Source organism: Lagenorhynchus albirostris, chromosome 7 (assembly GCF_949774975.1).
Source record: "Lagenorhynchus albirostris chromosome 7, mLagAlb1.1, whole genome shotgun sequence".
Taxonomy (NCBI): Eukaryota; Metazoa; Chordata; class Mammalia; order Artiodactyla; family Delphinidae; genus Lagenorhynchus; species Lagenorhynchus albirostris.
Window position 1 is genome coordinate 33,405,044 of NC_083101.1, and position 23,798 is coordinate 33,428,841.

Here is a 23,798-nt window from a genome sequence, read left to right on the forward strand (position 1 = left end):
TGGATGGGAAGAGAGCATGGAGAACCTATGGGAAGGCTTTGTAGGCCAGTCCTGGGCATAGTGCCCATCACCTTTGCTCACATTGCATTGCCCAAAACTCAGTGGTCACACCTAGTTGCAAGGAAGGCTGGGGAGTTAGAGTGTCACTGTGTGCCCAGGGAGAACAGAATCCCAAGTCTTCCTGTTACTCACTGTGTAAAGCTTTGGACAAATTACTCACCTCTCTGACCCTCAGCTTCTTCATCTATTAAAATATGGATAATAATAGGACATGCTTCATAGTGTTGTTGTGAGGATTGAGTTAATAAATACTAAAAAATTATAGTAGTGCCTGGCATAAATAAATGTTATATAGGGATTGCTGTGCTATTATTACCATTCTTAGTTGCAAATTAAATATGTCAGTAAACATTTCTTCAGTGACTACTCTGTTGAAGGAATTATATGTCACAGGGACTTAACTTGTTTCTCTCAGCACTTAGTGGATGCTCAGAAAATGTTTGAATGAATCAATTTCAATGAAAAACAATATAGTTTGTTGTATTCAGTTGGCCATGGTGCTGGGCTAATTTTTAACATGATTTAACAATAATAAATGTTAAGTCCTGTGCTTTTGGCTCAGAAAGTCAATCACAGAAGAACAGAAAGAGATGAACTTAAATGAGTGAGAAAGCGTCTTGAGTGTGAAAAGCCTACCAGTTTAAAAATGAGTTTCTGTCTTTATAAACGTAATATGTGCTTTAGGAAATTCAAGTAAAACAAATAAGTACAGAGAAGAGAGTTTTTAAAAAATCACTCAAAATCTCTCGATCTTTAACATGAGATGACTCCCATTCCAGACATCTCTCCATGCAGATGTTATAAGTAGAGAGGTGGACAGAAATAATTTTATAAAAAGGTCATTATTACATGCTATTTAAAATTAATGTTAAATTTTATTTATCTGAATGTAACAAGCAAATAAGGAAGAGTAAAGCAGAAGGAATTGCTTGACATTAAACAGTTTTGCCTTCGCAAGACTGTTTTGGTTTTCGCAGAAAATATTTGGTTTTAAAATATCTAAAAGTAATATAATAAAAGATTACGAAGAGCAGTGAGGTTAGAGTCCCAGGTTTTAAACTCCGGTTTTCCACTTTAGATGGTATCCATTAAAGTCCTTGTATGGAAGGAGAGGAAATTAGCAGTCTCACAACTCCTTTTTCCTCCTCCGCCTTCTGAATTTTAGTTTACATTATTATCTTTACATTGCTGATTGTTTCATGTTAAATGGGTCCAGCTCTTGCAATCATTCCTTTTTATCACAAGCCCTCCTTTCCTGAGATCTATACTTTGATTCATCTGTGGTTGGCTGGATTTTATCATCAAGTAGTCTCCCTCCTTCCCTCCCTTCCTTCCTTCCTTTCTTTTTTCTTTCCAAGAAAGGTTCATAGGTGTTTTGTAACCAAGATTACACAAGCTGATTTACTAATTTTTGCTGACAGCAAACTCTGCATGAAGTAGGGACCAAACAGAAGGACTGTCGTCTGAGTCTGCATTAATGGAAGTGTATGCTCAGAATGCGAGAGGTGATCATTTCATTCATTTTAGCATTGTGGCTAGGGATGGTCTGAACAAATCAATAAGAAAAAGACAAACGATCCAACAGAAAAGTAGGCAAAGTCACCAGTCCAAAAGAGGAAGTAGAAACACATACAAACATGTGAAAAAGTGGCTTATCCTCTTTAATAATCAGGAACATACAAACTAAAACGACATATCCAGTACCCACAAGATTGGCAAAAAATAAAGTTGATGAGGATGTGGAGTAATGAGAGATCTCAAACACTGCTGGTGGGAGGGTAAATGGATAAAACCACTTTGACAAAATGTGGGAAATCCTGTGATTCAGTGATTCCATTTCTAGGTTTATACCCTAGAGAAGCTCTACATATATGTGCCAGGAGACATGTATAGAAACATTCAGCTGTCTTGCTTACAGCAGCAACTAAACGAAACACTGGAAACAACCCAAGTGTCCATCAGGGGGAATTAACAAATAAACCATGGCCTGTTCACACAATGGAATACTACACAGCTATCAAAATGAATGAGCTATAGCTTTGTTCAGCAACAGAAATCTCACAAACATAATGTGAAGCCATAAAAGCAAGTTTCAGGCATGATTCCACTTATATATACATTCAAAACAAGTAAAATTAAATGATACAGTATTTAGGAAACATACATATGATAAACAATAAAGAAAAGCAAGGAAGGATAAACACAAAATTCAGACTAGGGGTTCTTCCTGGTGAAGGAGGGATATGGGCAGGGTGGGCACACAGGGGCTTCAGCATAAACTGGGTGTTGGGTATACTGTATGTTCACATTACTATTTTTCATACTTTATATAAGTTATATGTATATATATATATTCTATAAGTGAAATATTTCATAATAACAAATTCTTATTTAAAATAAAACAGTGCTCTGAAGTGACACTGCCTGAGATGGAATCCTTACCATTTATGTGACTTGGGGCAAGTTTTTTAACTTCTCTGAACCTCAGTTTCCCTTTCTGTGAGATGGAAATAATAACAGTACCTACCTTACATAACACTGTGAGGAATGAATAGAATAATTTATATGAAGTTCTTATTACCATGCTTGACACATAGTGAGTGTACAACACACGTTAGCTTGTGTTACTTTTCTGTGCAGGGCAGATGGAGGTATTTGGGGGTGCATCCAGGAAATATCTGTCCTCTGAAACCACTCCCAAGGATGCCCAGTACAAGAAGGGTGTGAAACTATATCATACGGGATGATTAGAAGAGCTAAGGGTCGTTTGGCCTGAAAGCATCTTGTGGAGGCAGGCTGGCTGAGTTTAGGTATCTGAGGGGCTCTCGTGGGGATGGAGGACTGTACGTGTTCTGTGAGGTTCTAGAGCAGGGGTGGGCGAACTACAGCCAGTGGTCCAAGTCCAACTACTGCCTGTTTTGTAAATAAAATTTTATGGGATTGCAGCCATGTTCCTTCATTTATGTATTGTCTGTAGCTGCTTTTGTGCTCCAAAGGGTTGAGAAGTTGCAACAGAGGCAATGTGGCCCACAGAGCTTAAAATATTTATTGCCTGGCCCTTTACGGGAAAAGTTTGCTGACCTTTGCTCTAGAATGAGAAGTTGGAACAGGGGATGCAAAAGCAGGGTGATTTCACGACCAACATAAGAACTTTCTAAGAAGCACCAATGGCAAAGTAGCTCCCTGGTGAGGGAGTGAGACCCCTGCCACTGGAGGGATGTAAGCAGTTGCTGACCACTCCTGGAACAGGATGCACAGAGGAGGACTTTGTATCCAGGGCATGAGTTGGACATGTTAGCTTTTACATTCTCCTTCAATTCTGAAATTCTGTGCAGAGTAATTCCCAGTTTCAAATTGGTCGTTATTAACTCTGACATTTTCTTGGCATTTTTACATTTTAACGCTCAGCAACATTTTCTTTGAAATTTTTCAGTCAAAAAAGTACTTTAATTCTTTAAAAATGAGATTTAAATGAAAATGAATTTTTTTTTCTTTTTTTTGTGGGCCTCTCACTGTTGTGGCCTCTCCCATTGCAGAGCACAGGCTCCGGACACGCAGGCTCAGCGGCCATGGCTCACAGGCCCAGCTGCTCCGTGGCATGTGGGATCTTCCCGTACCGGGGCACGAACCCATGTCCCCCGCATCGGCATGCGGACTCTCAACCACTGCGCCACCAGGGAAGCCCTGAAAATGAATTTTATTCTAGAGTTCTACTTTTTCATTAAAAAAAATTGATTTTCATGGCTTTTGGCTCTGTTCCCATTTATAGGTGCTGAATTTTAAGAGCCTGTTTTGTGTCCATTATGATTTCTTTGTGACAAGTCCATCTTGGGAGGGAAGGAGAAGAAGCCTTTGGAAGTGAAACAGGGGAAGGGGGTTTGGAGGAAGTGACCATGAGCTACTGGAGATGTGAGGTCAATGAAAGGCAAGGGGGAAAAATCCTGGAGAGAAGAGGGAGGGGGAGGGCAAGAGTTAGTGAGGCCCTACTGTGTGCCAGCCCATGTCCAGGTTGCAGGACTGCAGATCAGAGGCTGTAGCTGGTTATTTAGCCTTGAACTGTTGCAGGAGAATGTGAACCACGATGGAATTAGCTCCCTGTCTGCTGTTCAGGTGTGGCTGTACCCTCCAGAAGGGAGTGGGGGGAGTTCCTAGTAGAGGAGGTGGGGAAAGTAGGGGAACATGATAAAGCCTGTAGCTTTCTTCCAGGACAGAAGAACCCCCTTATCTGGGCTCTGAGAGCAATTCATCAAAAAGCCAAATCGCTCAAAGACAACATGTCATAAATAATTTCTCAGAATTATGGTTTTGCCCAGTGACCAGCTCATTAAAAGCCATCTGACAGACACCTTAAATGGGGAATAGAAAAGCTTCAACATTTCCCTGGCTCATGAGGGGCAGGTCCGGAGCCCAGATAATAAACAAGCATTAGGGGAAACATCTCCAATGGCAGCATTTAGGAAGGACTGAAATGTGAAATACAGTTGAAATTGACTTTCACTTGAGCCTCAAGAACAAATCCTTGTGAAATAGCCATGTGAAGTGTCTGCAAGGAACCCCTTGGGAAACTCAAACTTAGAGAAATTCCCCAATTGTTTGTTGAATTGGTCATCAGGCAAACTGATGTGCAGTGGATGAACTTTCAGCGAGTAGCTTGTAGTGTGTGCTCACGTGACTGGCTCATCCAGCCTTGCCTGCGGGACACCCACCTGCACTTCCCTAGGCCGGAGACAAAAGTCATACACAGGCAAGGACCTCTGGGGTCATCTCCTTTGTGGCTTTCAAACCTTATTTTGTGACTATCCATGAAATCCTCTTTTCAAATTAAGTATTATGTGGCCCCTTGAAGCTGTATATAGAACAGGTAAAGGAGAACTGCAGGTAGAAATGAAGGTGAGGAACCCAGAGCTCCTCTCACTGGACCCCAAACATCTTTGCTGGGTCATAGGGCCCTGCTGGACTGAGTGTAAAGACCTCCATGCTGGTCCAGCCACAAAAATTAAGCTTAGGTCAACTGGAGAGCCTATCTATTGGGGACACTAACCATGTCAGCTAAGAAGAGAAAGTATTAGAAATGAGGATGAGGGACAGTAGCATCTCAAATGGGACAGGTACGTCCATGTGATTTTTACTTTGTTATTCACAGCAAACGTGCTCTCTAGGGGAGCTGGGGAAGCACCCTTCTTCTGTCCTTCTGACTTGCTTCCCGTCTTTCTCCCCTTTTCTCTTTTCCTTTCTTACTTGGTGCCCAGTAAGTTGTTTATCCTGCCTCAGGTCAAGAGTGCTGATCAGGAAGAGGCCTGGGCTTGCAGCACTACCCTGGGGGAGAATGGTCCTTTCTAGAATGCTGCTGACTTTTCCCTTCCCTTTGCCCGTTAAGCTGAATTCTCTAGACTGTTGAGAAAGCTCTGAACTGGGGATCCCGAAGTCCCTCCCCTAATCCTGAAAGGACAGTGGATAAGTCCCTTCACCTCTCTAGTCATCATTGCCTGCATCTGAAAATGAGGGTGCCAGGCTGGCTGGGTTAGTAATGCTCACACCTTTGACTCTTACACACCAGTAAAGGCTAAAGAGACGGGGCTCCAGGGGACATGGAACAGAAATGTACATAGAGTAGAAAACATTTTATTTTCCCGTGTTAGGGTATTAAAAACAAAATCCTGCTACTGTCTGCAATTTTATAACAGAAAAACGTTTCAACACCGTACAGACCACGAAGGATCTTATGTTTAAATTAAGGATAGTTCTCTAAATGGAATACATTTAACGTTAAGGAAAATCTCACTGTATTATTCTAATTTTTCTCATTTTACTTCACCACATTACTTTTCTATTGATGCTGTAACAAATGACCACAAATTTAGTGGCTTAAACCACAACCGTGCATTGTCTCACCATTCATGGGCCAGAAGTCCAGACCTGCATGACTGTGCCAAGCCCTCTGCTCAGGGCTTTCGAAGGCCAACATCAAGGAGTCAGCTGGGCTGGTTCTTATCTGGAGGCCTGACTATTCAGGTTGTTGGCAGAATTCAGTTTTTTGCAATTGTAGGACTGAGGTTCCCCCTTCAACTTCAAACCAACAATGGCACATCAAATACATCTCATGCTTTGAATCTCTGATTTCCCCGCTGCTGTCAGCCACAAAAACTTCCCTGCTTTTCAGGGCTTGTGTGAATACATTGGGCCACCTGGATAACACTTTAAGGTCAGCTGATCATTAACCTTAACTACATCTGCAAAGTCCCATTTGCCGTGTAACATAACATATGCATGAGAGTAAGACCAAGGGGGTCATGGGAGCCAGAATTCTGCCTTCCACACGGTTTGGTGAAAACTGAGTTAGATAAACTTTTGCAGCTCAAATACCAGTGGTCAAATATGCTCAGATTTTTAAGTTGACTTATTCAGAAAGTATATATTTGTGAGAAGCCAGGGCATCATTATTAATGAAGAGTCTTACAGGGACTAGGTACTGGAGAAATGTTCGCTGAGCAAACAGGTATTAATAAGTTCATTGTTGCTAATGTTATTTTAATGCAGCTTTGATTATAAATCTTGTGGTACTGTATCATCATTGTCATTAGTACAGATTACAAAGCAAGCTAAAATCATTACAGGAATATATTAAAATGGAAAATGATTCAGTAAATCATGTTAGAAACAATTAAAACATGAACTACTGTGTTATATCCACTTGTGCTCCACCAAGGGTGGGAAGCGTTGCTTTCAATCAAGAAACAGGAACGGGCTTCCCTGGTGGCGCAGTGGTTGGGAGTCCGCCTGCCGATGCAGGGGACACGGGTTCGTGCCCCGGTCCGGGAAGATCCCACATGCCGCGGAGCGGCTGGGCCTGTGAGCCATGGCCGCTGAGCCTGCGCGTCCGGAGCCTGTGCTCCGCGACGGGAGAGGCCACAGCAGTAAGAGGCCCGCGTACCACAAAAAAAAAAAAAAAAAAAAGGAACAGGAACAATTAATAGAGGGCCCCAAGAAGCAATAAGAATTTAATCTTTCTTCCCCCCCGACCTCCCTCCTTCCTTCTTTCTTCCTTCCTTTCCATCTTTCTCTCCTTCTGTCTTTCTTGGCAAGAAAATTAACTTGGCCAATTTTAAAATTAAATTAAAATTTTAAAATTGAATCATTTCCTTAATCTCTCCAGGGTACTCTCCAAACTCTCTAGGCTGGCGTTCAGAGCGCCCCTTAGCCTTAGCCCAGGCCACTTTGCCCTCATCCTCAGTCTTACGCACCCCTGCCCCCAGAGCCCTCCCTGGTGCTTCCCCATGGTGCCTCTGCCCCAGCACTGAGCCCTGTCCATCACATGCTGGGGCCACCCGTGCCCCTATCTCACTGGGCAGTGAGCTCTCTGAGGCCAGGAACTGAATCAGACTCATGTTTCTATCCCTCTTGACACCCACCGTGGATCTCAGTCCAGAGTCTCTCAAATAGACAAGGAGAGAGCAACAAATGTTAACCCACTCTGGTCCCACATTATGGTCACTTGAGGGGAAGGGGCGGGGAGACAAAGTAAGACAAAAATAAGGAGAGACACATGGAAGTAGAAAGAGAGGGGAGAAACAGATGCAGGGAGGTCAGAGGGCCCCCTCAGGCATCCAGCAGATCCTTACTAAGGCGCCTGTATAAGCTCTGGGGAAACAGCAGTAGAAACAATGACCAAAAAGCCTTGTCCTCAGAGGGCTTACATTTTAATTAAAGGACAGTCAATATGCAGACAAACAAAAATAGACAAGATGATTTCAGATAATTTTAGGAGCTATATTAGGGCATAAACTAGGGTGGCATCTTAGAGAGTGACGGGGGGTGAGGACCATTTTGGGTAGGGCAACAGTGATGAATTCCCTAAGGAGGTAACGGCTAAGCTGAGACTAGAATGATGAGGAGTGAGCCATGCTGAGAACCGGGTGAATATTATTCCCAGCAAAGAAAACAGCAAGTGCAAAGACCCAAAGGCAGGAAGGAAATTGCTTTTCCTTCAAAAAGGAGGCTGGTAAGGCTGTACCTGGTGAGCAAGGAAGAGAGTGGAGGGAAATCAGGTCAGAGTGGGAGGCAGGGCTGGATCTTGTGGCTTCCTGCATCCATTATGATAAGGATGGTGAAGAATATCATACCAAACTTGTAAATAATATAAAATCGTTATTATATAACCAGTTAGCCTAACACTTAGAGCGTTTTCTAACAGCCCTTCCTTAGGGTCATCTGACTAGGGGAATTTAAGGCATCTTACAGTTCTCTAAAATTGATAAGATGTGCTGGTTTTCAATGATTTCTTTTTCTGTCCCCAAAGGTGATAGTTTTATTGCTGTATAGGACACTAACCAGTTTTGTATCTAACTTAGCAATCTTATTTCTTATTTTGCATTCACTATAAAAATCCCTGCTTCCCAAATTTTCTTTTGAATCGACTTTGTCATCCTGCAGATGCCCTTTATTAGTTAAATAAAAGGTTGACATGTACCCACTATTGATTTTCATGAGAATTATGTTTTTAACCTTTTGAGAATTATATTCTGATAGGAGTTTGGGTTTTAAGTGCACAGAAAGCAGCAGAGTAAAAAGGGGACTAATTTATGTTTTACAAAGGGGCCTCGGACTGCTAGGTGATGAATGGGCTTGACTGGGTCTCAGGAGGAGCAAGACGCCCAGTTCGCAGCCAGTGGCTCTGTCCAGGGGACAGGCCACACGGCTTGATGAGAGTGATGGAAGTGGAGAAGAGGGAGGTGAGCCATAACTGACTCCCGATATCCGCAGACATTTGTCCTTGTTCATTTCCATAGCGGGTCACCAAGATCTGTTTTTCTTTCTCATATGCGAGCTCCTTGGCAGGGCTGTGTCCAATTTCTCTGTTTCCTCAGCATCCAGCCCTGGGCTGAACACAGAGTGGTGCTTGGCAAGTGTCTGCTGAACAGATTCTTCCCTTTAGATTCACCTCCTTCTCCTTCTCCTCCTCCTGCTTTTTTATTGTGATAAAATGTATATAACATAAAATGTGCCGCTTTATTTTTAGGTGTACAGTTCAGTGACATTAAGTACATTCTCACTGTTGTGCAGCCATCACCTCCGTCCATTTCTGGAATGTTACCATCACTGAGAGTGTACCCATTGAACACTAACTCCCCATTTCCCCCTCCTCCAGCCCCTGGCAACCACTATCCTACTTTCTGTCTTTATGAATTTGACTATTCTAGGTACCTCACCTAAGTGGAATCATACATTTGTCCTTTTGTGTCTGACTTATTTCACTTAGCGTAATGTCTTCAGATTTCATCCGTGATATAGCATGTGTCAGAATTCCCTTCCTTTTTAAGGCAGAAAAATACTCCATTGTACGTATAAACCACAGTTTGTTCAACCATTCATCTCTTGATGGATATTTGGGTTGTTTACACTTTTTGGCTACTGTGAATAATGCTGCTAATGAACATGGGTGTACAGATATCTCTTTGAGTCCCTGCTTTCAGTTCTTGGGGGTATATACCCAGAAGCGGAATTCTGGATCATATAATCATTCTGTTTAATTCTGTTTTGAGGAACTGTAGTACTGTTTTCTATTGCAGCTGCACCGCTTTATATCCCTAGCAGCGATGCACAAAGATTCCACTTTCTCCACACCCTTGCCAATACTTGTTGTTTTCTGCTTTTTTGATAATAGCCATCCTAATGGGTGTGGATTTATCTTCTTTTAAAATATAGATGACCATGATGGGAGAGGCCCAGGGTGAGGAATTTGGGGGCCCGTTCCCTAGTGTGCTCTGAAGGGAGATGGCTGGGGAGCCTAAAGTCCTAGATTTGGAGGAAACTCAGAGGGAGGAGAGCTGGGAAGAGGGGTGCCAAGACCACACCTCACTGAGCTCACAGCATGGGCTCAGGACTGGTTTAAAGAGAGGCCTCACGATGAGAGAACTGAAACCCAGGTTTCCCACGAGGAAGTTTTGTTTGTGTGAATCCACTGTTGGGCTCTTGTCCCTGGGGAAAGCTGTTTCTAATTTGGGCTTCTCTTTCTTTGTGTTGCTCCCCAGTGTGATAATGCAAAAGGGTTGAAAGCCTTCTACGACGCAATAAAATATGGGCCGAACCACTTGATGGTGTTTGGAGGAGTCTGTCCATCTGTTACGTCCATCATCGCAGAGTCCCTCCAAGGCTGGAATCTGGTACAGGTAAGGTCCGGGCCACCTTTGGTTGGGGAACTGTCTTTGGCCACCAATCTTTCTCAGAAATGGTTCCTTGCCCAACATGGTTCCTAAGTTGCTCAGTTCAGACCTCCCATACTCTTTCCTGAATGATTACACAGCCTCCCACTGCCTCTACCTCCTGGCTTGATCCTCTGGCCTGTCCTGGCTGACACAGTGGGGCTCTAAAGGGTAGCCCTGACACCATCACTGTGTGTTTGAAATATTTCAGTGACTCCCTAGCCCGACTTTCAGGGCTGTCAACATCCAGCCAGTCTTCCTGTCCAGTCTCATTTCCTATCCCTGCCACTCACTCCATGCCTGCGCCCCTCTAAACAACGCACCTTTCCCCAAGTACACCCTAGACCTTCAGGCCTCAGAGACCTGCTCTCACTGTTTCTTTAACTAGATGATCCAAACCTCCCGCCCTCACTGAAATTATTTTGTCCACTAAGACTGCCTTTCTCCTTGGTTAAGCCTTTTCTGGGGCTCTTGGCTGTTATTCACTCTTTACACTGGCAAATGTTATACGCTGTTGAATGTTCCACCAGTGAATGTATGGTCTGATATAGGTGAAACTCACCAGTGCTAGCTGTTATTTAGAATGTGAGAGAGACGTGTAGAAAGATGAGACCCCACGATGAGTTGTGGCCCAGGAACATGTTTTACTTCTTTGCTTCATCCATCCGTCCCTCGTCCATTCATCCATCCATCATCCGTTCATCATCCATTCATCCATCCAATAAATATAATGCAACTTACTGTGTGCCTGGAATTTGGGTAGACACTGAGGATATAGTGCCGAATAGGACAGACATGGTCCCTACCTGTTCAGAGCTTACATTCTAGGAGGGAGGCAGGCAATAAGCAAATAAACAATTAAGTAATCATACTAAGAGCAATACTTGTGTAGTATGTATGTCGGGCTTACAACATACCAGACACTGTTCTGAGCACGTATTTTCATTAACTCATGTACTCCTTACAACTGTTGGTATTATGCTGTTGGTATTATCATCATCCCATTTTATAGATAAGGAGACCAAGGCACACAGAGGCTAAGTAACTTGCCCAAGGACCCTCAGCTCATAGGTAAGAGCCAGGATTTAAACTCAGGCAGTTTGGCCCTTGAGATAAGATTGCTGTAAGGAAATGGCTAGAGTAGAGGTAAACAGGGTGATGGGATAAATAGTGGCCGCCTCGAGGCAGTCAGGAAAGGCCTCTTAGAGGAGGTGACAATTGAACTCAGACCTGAAGGGTGAGAAGGAGTTGGTTGGATGAAGAGTATTCCATGTCAGGATGGAATAGCAAATGCAGACAGCCTGTGATGGGAACAAACTTGGCTTGTTCAGGGAACGGAAAAGAGGGCAGTGGGGCTGGAGCATGGTGGGTGGGGAGTCAGGGTGGTGAGAATGAGAATGAAGGGGTGGGCAGGAGCCAGGCCACAGGGGGATCTGGTTTCATTCTGCTCACATTGACTGACGTACTTTCTGAGTCCAGCCCTGCGTATATGGGGCGCTGGGGGTAGAGCCTCAGGCTCGTGCCCCAGAGGGGAGGTGGGAGGCAGCCATAGCAGAGCTGTGATAAGGGAAGAGTGGGGTCCCAGGGGAGAGCCACCCACCTACTCAGCCCTGGGTTCAGGAAGGCTTCTCAGGGGAGGTGATGGGGAGCTGGCTGCAAAGGAGGAGAGGGCGTTGGACAGCTGGAGACGTGGAGGAGAGCGCTGCTGGCAGAGGAAACTGGGCATGCAAAAGCAGGAGGTGGGAAGGAGTGTGGGCTTGGAGAGCAGTGAGTCACTCTCCGTGGCCGGAGTAGGCCATGATGAGGGTGGGCGGATGCAACAGTGGATGAGGCCAGAAAAGCAGCTCAGCGTGTTTTGGTGCAAACCTAACCACGTAGCTGGAAACCAGCACGGTTCAATGTGCCGGGGGAGCCTGGCTTCCAACCCTGCGGTGCCCACAAACAGCCATGAGACCTTGGTGGAGTCATGCACCTTCTCTGCCCTTGAGCTTTCTCTCCTGAGTACTGAGGAGCACGCCAGACTCCTGCTGGTCAGGGCCAGGCACTGCCTCTCTGAGCCTCAGCCTCCCATCTGTAAAAGCAAGGTAATAAGAGGACTGACCTCATAGGGCTGCTGTGTGGGCTAAATTGTTAAACAGGAATTAGAACTGTGCCCTGGCATGTCCTAAGCACTAAGTGTTTCTTGTTTTATTGTTGTTGACACCCCTGCCCCGTCTCCTGCTATTCCCTGTGTTGAATGCCCCAACTACTTAGCATTCCTTGTCTTTCCTGAAACACTGTTCCCACCACTTGAAACATCCCCTTCTCCCCATGACCTGTATGTCAAGTCCTACCCGTTCTCAGAGACCCAGCTTAAACGCTGCCTCTTCCAGGAAGCCTTTTCTTATTGCACTATCTAAAGTAGCCCTCTAGAAATTCTTTCTCTCACTTCCCCCTGTTTACTTCTAGCAGAGCATGTACACAGCCCACCCCCGCAAGCCTGTCTGCCTTTCCCCCTCTTACGGCTTTGCAGATGTGGGGATGTATTTAGTTGAGCTATGGATTCCTTGAGAACAGAAATGAGGCCTGAGTTACTCCTGTTTTTCCTGGTGCCTAACACTTCACAGACCTTATTAGATGTTGAATGGTCAGAGGGAGGGAGGGAGGGAGGGAAGGGTCTGCACATGGATATTTTGCCCAGACGTGAGAGAGCAAGCTCCCTGTAAAATCCCCACCCAGAGGAATCCAGGGAGCTTCCTGACCTTCTCTGAGACTCACTTAGAACTGTCTGCCCCTCAGAATTCTCTAGGAGCTGTAGGAGCAAGCACAGTGTTGCAAACTCCTGGCTTGGCAGCTAAAGCTCCCCAGCCTCAGCATGCAAAAGAGGGCCCCCAGCCTAGAGGAGCTGACAAGACAGAAACTTGGCTTATGAGAGGTGGGTTGTATTATTTATTGCTGTGTAACAAATCACCTTAAAATCTAGTGGCTTAAAACAACAATAATCATTTATTATTCCATTACTTCTGTGTGTCAGGAATTCAGACCCACAGAATGGCTTGCAACTGCTCCAAGATGTTTGAGGTCCAGCTGGCAGATTTGGAGGCTGGGGCCCGGCATCATCTGAAGGCTTGCTTGGGGCTGGAGGGTCTGCTCCCAGCATGGTCCCCTCACATGGCTGGCAAATTGGGGCTTCCCCATGGGGGCCTCTCCATAATGCTGCTAGAGGGTCCTCATGGCATGGCAGCTGGCTTCCCCCAAAACGAGTCATCTAGGAGACCAAAGTAGAGACTGCAGAAGTTTTTAGGATCTAGCTTCAGAGTTTGCATATCATTATTTCTGCCATATTCTATTGATCACAAATTTAGCTTATTTATGAGGGAGAGGACTATACAAGCTATAGCAGGAGGCGAAAATCACTAGGGACCATCTTGGAGGCTGGCTTCCACAGGAAGGAGGAATTCTGGGAGGAAAGCAAGAGTCAGGTTGCCCAGCAAGGGAGGCTAGATACTGAGTCCCTTCTCTGTTTTGCTGAACTCCTGCTCATCCTTCAAAACCCTGGATAGGTACTGCTTCCTCTGTGATGCCTTTCCTGATCTCTTTCCTTCTGTGCCTCCCATCCCTAAGTGAATTAATTGTTCCCTCCTCAACAATGCCTTCTCAGTGGGGGGTCATCTCCCTCAAGGGGGTGAAAATTCATTCTTGTGGGAAGAGGGCAAAAAGTCTCACTCTTTTTATGTATAATGCACAGGTACACATATGGTGCATAAACGGATATATAGTATATCTGTGGTATTACAATTTCATGAGTGGGGTGGGATTAGGAAAAAATGCTTAAAGGTTTCTTAGGAGAGTGATAGTGAAAACAAGATTGAGGAACCTGCGTGGTTCTACATCGCTTCTATATTGCATATGGTGTTCCGTTATTAAATGAATTACATTCTGTGGAGAATAGTTTATTCTGTATCTGGGTGTTCCCTACTAGACTGTAAGCTTCTTGGGAGCAGGGACTCTTGTTTTCTTCGCCCCTTAGTTGCCAGCGCCTCGCACAGGGCCTAGTACCCCAGTAGGTCCTCACTGAGTGCTAAACTGAACTAAGTGCAGGGGGTAGACTGGGAGCCTGAAACCCTCCATGGCAGAGTTTCTCACAATGTGGACTTGACCATGGGGAGGCTGAGGACTTGGGAGAAAAATGCAGATCCTCAGCCTCCACCTCAGCAGAATCCCTATGCGTTGCTGACAGGCTCTTGTGGGTGATTCTCGTGCTTAGTCCACCACTGCCCTAGGCATCTGCTACCAGACACCTGGGCAGATCCAGGGCTCTGGCTGTGCACAGATGAGGGACACTGAGGGGCTACGAACTGGACGGTGCCCAGCAGTTTGGGGAGTTCTGGGGACCTGCATCACAGGGTGAGCCAAGGAGAACAGACTTCTCCCAGCCTGAGAAGTCAAGCAGGGGGATGTAGGAACAAAGATGTGGGTCCTGATGGAGAGTGGCCCTGGAAGATTTCTCCCTCCCCCCACTCTCAGGGAACACAGCCCCATTTGCTGACACAGGACCAGATTCCAGGGACCTCCCGCCCGTTGCCCACCTCCTGGAGGCTGAGCTTGTTTGAAGAGATGGTAGAGGACTGAGGTGAGTGGGTCTGCTGTCACCCAAGGGATTTGATCAATCCCTTAACTTATTCAAAACTGGGCTCCGAAACAGAGTTTCACAAATGGGAAAATGCATGTAATTTGTGTAATTGAAAAGGAGCACCGACTGCCTTTTGGGGGAACAATGCTTTCTGGACAGAGACAGCCTGGGATGCGTAATCAGTTGTTTCTGTTTCCTGGTACTACAAAAATAGGGATTTGCGCCACAAAGGGGTGAAAATTTACCCTGTTGCTAAAATCAGTTAAATTTAACTTTTGCTTTTTGCTGGGCTTCTTGATTCATGGTTGCTGTGTTGAGAGGCTAATATTGTTTAAGTCGTGATGTGAGTCACTGGGAGCGTCAGCTCCTCCAGCTAGACGCGAGGACCTTCATGGAGTCCAGGGCGTGCAGTGCAGGCTCTGTCCCTGTCCTCCTGGTCAGACCCCGCCCAGGGTCGGGGCTCAGCTCTGGGCCTCACACTGGGAGAGACACACCAGGGCATAGCATGGGAGGCATCTGTGGAGAGTCAGGTTCTGGCTGTTGGAGAGCTGAGCATGTTCAGACTGGAGAACATGCAGGGCGCTGGGTAGGAGGGAGAAATCTTAGCCTCCAGACCTGCATGGCTCTTTGAGAGATTTTGCTGGGTCTCTGAGATGTAGGTGGGGAGATGCAGGAGCAAGGCTGAAGTTAGAGGGGAGCAGGATCCTCCACTCCCTGCAAGCAAGCCTTTGCTGCTGGAGGCATCCGGCGTGGAGCAGGCTGCCTGGCTGTGAAGTAGTGAGGTCCCCTTGCTGGAGGTTCCCCGAACATTGTAGTCTCATCCAGTCCCACTGTTGCTGAGATTTAATCCATAGAGTAGGCATACATCAGGTTGCTGGCTCTCACACTATATAGTGAGAGTCATTTATGGGGGCCAAGGATGTGCTTGTGTTAATGCAGATTCCCGAGCTCCATTCTGAGCAGGTCCAGATTAAGGGATTCATCAAATCCTTAAAGGACTGTGGACCCCACTTCTCACCCCCGCTGCCATTTCAGTACCAGCAGTTCAGGTGATGTGGATGCAGTTGGTTCCTGGGAACTTGCTTGGGCCAGGTGATCTCTAAGTCCTGCTCATTTCCCAGACATCAGGACTCTGACAAGTGCTGCTGGTCCACAGAATTTCAATTTACACAGCCCCTGTGGGAAAGGGGACATGGAGGAGACAGCAGGGGATGCTGCTGGGGCAAACACCCCTGGGACAAAGCCCACAGCCTGTGGTGTGGCCAAAGGTGCCCCTTCATCTTGCTCCTCTCTTTGCCATCCACCTGCTCCTTTATATGCCACCATCCACTTACAGGCTGTTCCCTCTGCCCGTGGTCTCTCCACCTGGCAGGGTGCAGTTTGGCTGCCCCTTCCTCTGTGGAGCTTCCCGTTCCTTCCCCTGTGCTCCTTTACCTGCAGAGCCCTCGCATGGTGTTTGCTGCCCTGTGTCTGCACCCGCCCGGCCTCGAGCCGCCCTAGGGCAGGGTCTGGTGCAGTCCTGACTTAGATGCTGAGGGGTACCTGGGCATGTTTGCTGACAGAGGGCTGGATGCCCGCCTTCGAGGCCTCAGGCTCATCCCTAACGATGAGGGCAGATCATCAGAGCCTGCCAGACCTAGAGGAACCCAAGGGCTTTCCAACTGCAGCCCCTTGGTAAAAGGACATAAAGGGCACCTGAAATGATCTCTGGCATGGCCTCAGCTCCCATCTCCCATCTCTGGCCCTGATGCTTTTGAACTAATATGCTTCCTTTGGAAATGTTTTCAGACGCCCTCAGAATCCTTTCCTCGGACATCTGAAGGGGGCTTGCTTCTGACCCTGCCTTGCACATTTTTGGAGAAGTTCTACAAAGCTCCCACCAACATAGTCTGTCCTTCTGAAAGCACGGAGCCTGGGGAGCAGCAGGATTTGGCGCTGGGTGGGGAAGATGGAGGCAGGGTAGCTTGAACAAGAGATGGAGGCAAAGCCAGCAAAGGTACAAGAGATGTGGCCAGCGGGAGTTCATACCCTAAGAGCGGGACAAAACTCCTTCCTTCTTGGGAGTGAAATGATAGTTGTCTCAGCTTGCAGAGAGAAATAGCCTTGCTGATGAAAGTAAAGTCAGATTCCTGAAGGGATAAAGGGCTGCTCGCAGGAAGTTGCAAACACTATTTCATCAAGAACCGTATCCCGCAGAGCCTGTCCTTTAAAAAGGCAGTTGCAGCAGATTATTAAATTGTAGATGCACTTCTCCTGGCACCATCCCAAGCCTCCCCTCGGCAGCCCACCCTGCCTCCTGGCCTGCCTTGGCACTCCCTCGAGGACTTTCCTGGGCAGGAACATTTCAGTTTGTGTGATGGGGTTGTCTCCTTGGCCAAGCTAATGTGAGGGAGTGGAAGTGAGGAGGGCATGTGGACAGGAGAACCTTGACTCTGTGTAACTGTTGGCACATCTAGGACGTGATTTCTGAAAAAGCTAAGTCTCTGTGTAACTGTTGGCACATTTAGGGCTTGATTTCTGAAAAAACTAAGTCATGCTTGGTTTTGACATTTAAAAAACCAAATCTGTGAAAACCCTCAAATCAAGCCCTTTGCTATTTACTGAGTTCCAACATAGCTCTAAACTATCGGTCGATGCCATTTCCTTTATAGGAACAGAAATTTTGTCATCTGACTTGATTTTCTCATGTGATTATCTTATTAAAACTGTAGGTTGCCTGAGAAATCAAACGACTGTTTCTTACTTAGCTGTGGTTTGTGGAATTTGAGGTAGATTCATAGAAAGACATAAGATCTTAGCAATCATTGGGTCCAGTCTCCCTGTTGCACAGACTGGGAAGCAGAGGCCCAAAGTGGGTAGGATCTTACCCAAGTTCTCACAGTAACAGCAAAGCTGGGTCCCATGGCTCACTCTCCAGTGCTTTGTAATTACACCATGGTCTTATTTTATCTTTCTCAGCCTCACTTTTCTCTTACGTAAAATGGGAATAGCAAATTAGCCTAATATGTTTTGTGCAGTTGTGAGAATCAGTGAAGGCTTTTCATCTTTTAGGTGAAAGCACCTTTATAGACTACAAAACAGTAGCTGCTGGTAACAATGTTATGATGTAATAATGTTACAATGACAAGGACTCCTCCCCAGGAGCAGACCTCCAATTATAGCCCCTGTTTTGCATCAACAGCAAAGGTTATTTACTCTGGCACTGCAGACCCTGAAACATAAGGCGTCGGGGCAAGGTAGGGGTTCTTCAGCAAGACACTCAAGGTGCACATAACGTCTGCTTCTCAGCCCCCAAGAGTCAAAACCCAGCAGGCCAGAACTCCACCACTGCCCAGCCCATGTGGCTGCCGCACCCTTGCCGTGGAGTGACGGAGCCTGTGGACCTGATCGAAAACCACTCAGGAGCCACAGTGTGATTAGCCACAGGTGGAAACTTCGCTGCCGCCGCTGCTGCTGTGCTACTCTCTAAGAAAGAGAATGGAGGCCAATAATCCAGGGCGGGTTGGAGCCATTTCTTGGCGCTGGTCTCTTGAGGGGCCATTTAGCACATTAATAATCTATGAGGTGCTTCCACCTTCTGGATTCATTAAAAAAAAAAAAAAAACAAAAAGGTGGGGGAGGAAAAAGAGAAGAAATATTAAAGGCATGCATTATGGGCCAAGTAGAGGGGGAGGGAGAGACCCTGAGGACTGGAGACTGTGGATAGGCCTTCCTGGCCGTGGCATTGGATGCCAGTAAAGTGAGGTTCTGGGAGCAGGTGGAATGTCATACATGAAGGGAGGGAAGGTTGCTAGCTGTTGGTTTGCATACAAATGGGTGGGAGGAAGCATGAGCCCCCAACAGGGCTCCAGCACAACGCATTGATCTTCTGTGGGGAAAGGGAAGTGTTCTGTTCTCATTCATTCATGCTCATATTTATTTATTCATTCCTTTATTCAACAAGTGCAGTGCCTGCTGTGTACTCTCCAGTGCAAATTGCACTCCAGACCAGTGCAAATTCCACTGCCCAGCGCTGCCACCCCAGGACAGGTGGATATGGCAGAAGAGCAGTTGGGCATAGTAGCCAGAACTGAGGCCTAAAATCTAGAAGCTCTGGGTAATTGTCCCTCCTATGTCTGTCACTGACAGCAGCCTTGGGCAAATCGGCAAGCCTCCTGGAGCCTCACTGAACTCATCTCTGAAATGGGCTAACTAAATCTGCCCTTCTTCTGGGGCCATTGAGAGTATCAGATAGGACAGGGAAGGTGGAACAGGTGGTGGCCCTTTTCAGACTGGTGCTTCTTACAGATTAAGGATCATATTACCATTACTGATGCTTTTGGCATCTGAGATGCCAGCCAGGCCCTGGGCAGGGAACTCCTTGAAAAATTATGTCTCCATTTGCCTCTAGATTCAAAGTTTTGTGGATGAAATGAACTATCACAGACCGCGAAGGTGATTCAGAACAGTAAAATTAAAACAAAGAACCTGCAGGAGAGGCCAAATAAGCCCAAGGCATCTGTGAGAGGTGCGCATGCTCTTTTCTGGTTGAGTTTTCACAGAAGCAGAGGAAAAAAGGGCACAATGCTACCAAGTGCTTGGCGGTTCCCGGTCTATTCCTGCCAAGGACCCAATCTGTATCTTTCCTGTCCATCTGGTAAAAGATTCAATTCAAGGTTCTGTCCCCCATTTTTAATTCAAGACCATGGTATCTAAAGTAATATCAGTTCCCAGTGTGCAACTCCAATGGCCCCATTGTTGATGAGTCTTTCACTGCCTGGAAGTATGCTGGGTATAAATAATTCATTCTAAATAAATAAATTACTCGCACTGCTTACGGTACGGCTGATGCTGCTAGGAAGCAGCACAACCACAGATTATGTTGAGTCAAGTCTGGAATTACAAGTTGAATCTGGAAAGAACTGGAAAGGGAATCAGAAAAGTAAGTCTCTCTAGGAGGACAAATGTGTATAATGGGTATAATACCAACCTAATGGGGTAGTAATAATAAATGTGGAGCAGGAAACGTGGAAAGGCTCATGCAAATGGGGACGAGCTGGTCACCTCCGCCAGGCCCTGTCCTATTTCTAGCAGCCTGGTCTCTGAGTCCTTTTTTAGTGCTGCAGGTGATTCTGATTCACAGCAGTGGGTGAGAACCCCTGCCTTAACTTAGAGTGACGGGCCACCCTCAGGTGGAGACTGGGTGGCTCCTGGTGGGGATGCCCAGCGGGGATTCAGGCACCAGGTGAGGGGGTTGGACTAGGCAATGTTTCTCAAGTGTATCTGATGGTAGGACTCATCAGGTGAGGCAGAGTGGGGGCAGGGTACTGGTTTACTGGTTAAAAATCAGATTTCCAGCTTCCCTGATCAGCATCTCCAGGGAAGAAGCCTGGGAAGGTGATTTTAAACAAATGCCTTGGCTAGTTCTTATCATCAAGGAAATACTGGTCTAGAGATTCTCTGAAGCAGTGTGGTCCACTGACCAGCAGCAGCACCTGGGAGCGTGTTAGAAATGCAGACTCCCAGGCCCCACCCCAGCCCTACTCACCCTGACTCTGAATTTTAACAAGATCCTAGGTGTTTCTTGCCAATCGAAGGTACCTGTCACCCAGGATTACCTGGAGTTTCTGAAGGACAGCCAGGTGTGTCAGCTGAGTGGGAAAGGGTTTGGAGGCTAAGTGTTCAGACTCCAGTTGGCTTAGGGGAGAGATCTACTGATTCAGCCCCAGGATCCACTTTTGGAATGTGAGAGTGAAAATGCAGGTGCAGTCAGTGTTCTCAGCACCTCTGGGCGTCCCTGCAGTCAGCATCATGGACCACAGGGGCTCTTGTCAAACTGTGGCGCTTGAGCCTCAGTGTGACAGGCTGACCTGGGAGTCTCTTTCAGCCAGAAAGGCCCCCAATCCCATAGTGGCCAGGAGTGCAGAGGGAACTCGTGGCTCCAAATAAGGAACAAAGGAAAGGGCACTGGGTCAACATGAGAACACCTGGCTTCCCATCCTGGCCCTGCCATCTTCTGCTGGGTAGCCTTACACAGACCACTTGCCCTTACTGGAGCCTGAACATCATCTTCATTAATTGTCTGCTTTCCTCCCAGGACTGTGGTAACACTGGCGTGAGGCAGGGCCCGGGGTGCTTGGTGGCTGCTGGGCAGGTGCTCTGAGACAAAAGTACAGGGTTTGTGTCATGGTATGACGTTGACTGCCCCATCCTCATCCTGTTTGATAAAGTGGTCTTGTGCCTATTTGTACAGACGAGGAAACGGAGGCCCAGAGGGGCTAACATGCTTGGTCAACTTGTAATACTGATGATACCGCTGTTTTCCTTGGGCTTGTGGTCAGATGGGCGGGGGTTCCCAAACAGGCTCTGGCACTTGTTAGCTGATGGCCTTGGGCAGATTACGCTCCCACTCTCAGCCTTTCACTTGTGACGTGGCAGTGGCATGGTACTGACCCTAGCTGGTTGTGAGATGACCTGAGATGATGCCCACAGTTCCCCGCCCCATGCTCACACTCCTTCAAGGACCAGGGCACCCATGTGGCCTCCTGATCTACCTCCTGGGATCTGGGGCCAGCTCCCTGAGGCTAGCTGTGTAGCCTCTGTACATCCCTCCCTGGGCCTCCCATTGTAAAGGGAGAGGGTTGGGCCAGCTGATGGGCCAGATAACCTTGATAACCTCACATCCCGTCCCGATTCCCTGTATCCCCTGTGGCTCCCTGCCTTCACCCTGTTAGCTTCCCTCTTGGGCCCTGCATGCGATTCCCTCCCCTAGGGGCTCACGGGTTGGGGCCTGGTTCCCTTTCCATTCCTAAGCCACTTACCACTTAGGCATGCAGTCTCCCCAAGAGCTCTCCAGGCAGAGAACCCTCCATTCTAAAGTGAAGGAAGTGACCCCAGAGAGGTGACGCATCCTGCATAATGTCATTCCACGAGTGGCGGCAGAGCTGTGACACCAGCATTCTGTTCAGTCCCCCTCCAGTCCATTCCCCGCGTGCTAAGTGATAGAACCTGCTCTCTGCAGCTCTCTTTTTTGCCTATGCTGTGCCCACTGCCTGATGCCATCTCTGTTACCCCTCTGCGCCTGGCGGAGTCCTTTGCATTTCTGATATTTAGTTCAAGTGCCACCTCTTTGAAGCCTCCCTAATCTTCCACAGCCCTGCTCCCCAGCTGCAGGAGGTCCCTGCCCCCTCCCTTTGCCTTTTCTTCCCTTATTTCATCTCTGCCCTTTCTTCAGTATATTGCAGTTTTCTGATGAGATTTCAGTGTTACCCACCACACTGTGAACTCCTTCAGGACAGTCTTTGCCAGTCTGAGCCTTGGCTGTACCCCAAGGGCCTTGCACAGAACCTGACACTGACTGAGTAGGTGTTCAAAAAGCATGAATGAACACATCTGGGTGGCACGTTACAAAACCAATTTGTAGTACTACTGGCCTACATTTCAGTGGCCTTGGCCATGGGGCAGGCATGATTCTAAACACTGTGCATAAATGAACTCATTTCCTCTACACACCAACCTTATGAGCTGGACACTACTCTCCTCATTTCACAGATGAAGAAACAGAAGCACAGAAAGGTTGGGTGTCTCACAAGGGCTTGCCAGGATGAAGTGGTTCTGGAGTCCATGCTGGCATCCACTAAGCGCACTACCACTCACAACCTCATCCAGTCCTCGGGGCAGCACTGTGGGGAAGGAAGAACAGGTATCATCCTAGTGAGGCAGAATGAGGAAAGTGAGATGCAAAGAGCAAGACTTGCCCTGCTTCCTGCTGTGAGCAGACCTCAGGGTGCAGAAGTGGAGGCCACGGAGGTCCAAGTCTCTGGGGTCCCTCCTCAGCCCACCTTGCCTGTCAGCAGATGATGACACAAGCTGGCGTGAGCCTGTCTGTGCAGACCTGTGTTCTCCCTGTAAATCATTTATGACACAAACACACACACACACACAGACACACATACACTTTTTTGCGTTATGTTGACTGCTCACTGTTGTGGCCTCTCCCATTGCGGAGCACAGGCTCCGGATGCGCAGGCTCAGCGGCCTAGCCGCTCCGCGGCATGTGGGATCCTCCCGGACCGGGGCACAAACCTGTGTCCCCTGCATTGGCAGGCGGACTCTCAACCACTGCGCCACCAGGGAAGCCCCCACACACACACTTTTAAACTTATTACTCATCCAGTAACTTGTTGTATGTAAAAAAATGAATGTTTTTTTTCAACTCAGAAAATAGATGGACTGGTTGTCATGAAAATCAGTAACATGCTAAATATTTCAAGCTTATGGTACTTAGAGTTCTACTCTAGGTGGTTTTGTAATGAATGGCTTGATTTTTTTTTAATAGAGCATAGCCTACTTTCATTTTGAATTATACAGAAGGCTTTTGCTTTGAATCTGTTTACTAAGAAGATTAAATAATTGATTATTTCCATGATGCCGAGATTGGGCATTCTACAGTAGGAAGCGCTCGACTTGAGGAAAACAATCTGAGGTCAGATGACTATTTAGACATTATGCCCAAATGCGGATATAAGCATAATTTTCTCAAAGTTCCCCCAAGTTCCCACACAAGCTGTTACATGGCACTGTCCTGGTTACTTCGAAGATGGCATGTTGGCTTTGCGTGACCAGAAAATGGCTCCCTTCTAGTCCTGGGTGTCTTCTGAAACTCCAGGCCCCTTGCTAGAGTAATGGGTATGTAGATGCTCAGCACAGCAAAGCAGCTCCGGCTCAACCCAGCACCCATACTAGCAAAAAGGGATCTTTGCTCAGTTCTCAGTTTCAATACCACTTCTCTGGGAAGCCTTTCTAGCCAGATCACTGCCTCTGCTAGAGACATCTGTGGCACCTGTCTCTCCCTGCCCTGCAGCATCCTTGCAGGTTCAGTTCCCAGTTCAGTGTCCAGCTTGCCTGAGAGTTGTCAGCTCCCTCCATGAGGGTGAGACCACATCTCC

The 23,798-nt window shown here is 47.0% G+C and overlaps 1 protein-coding gene across 1 annotated transcript in view; it reads left to right on the top strand.

The window, feature by feature from the left end:
* Positions 1 to 23,798, top strand: part of GABBR2 (gamma-aminobutyric acid type B receptor subunit 2) — a 365,190-nt gene that overhangs the window by 101,230 nt on the left and 240,162 nt on the right. Inside the window, exon 2 of the mRNA XM_060154769.1 lies at positions 10,089 to 10,226. Coding sequence (XP_060010752.1) covers positions 10,089 to 10,226 — 138 coding nt within the window. The remainder of the gene's footprint in view (positions 1 to 10,088; positions 10,227 to 23,798) is intronic.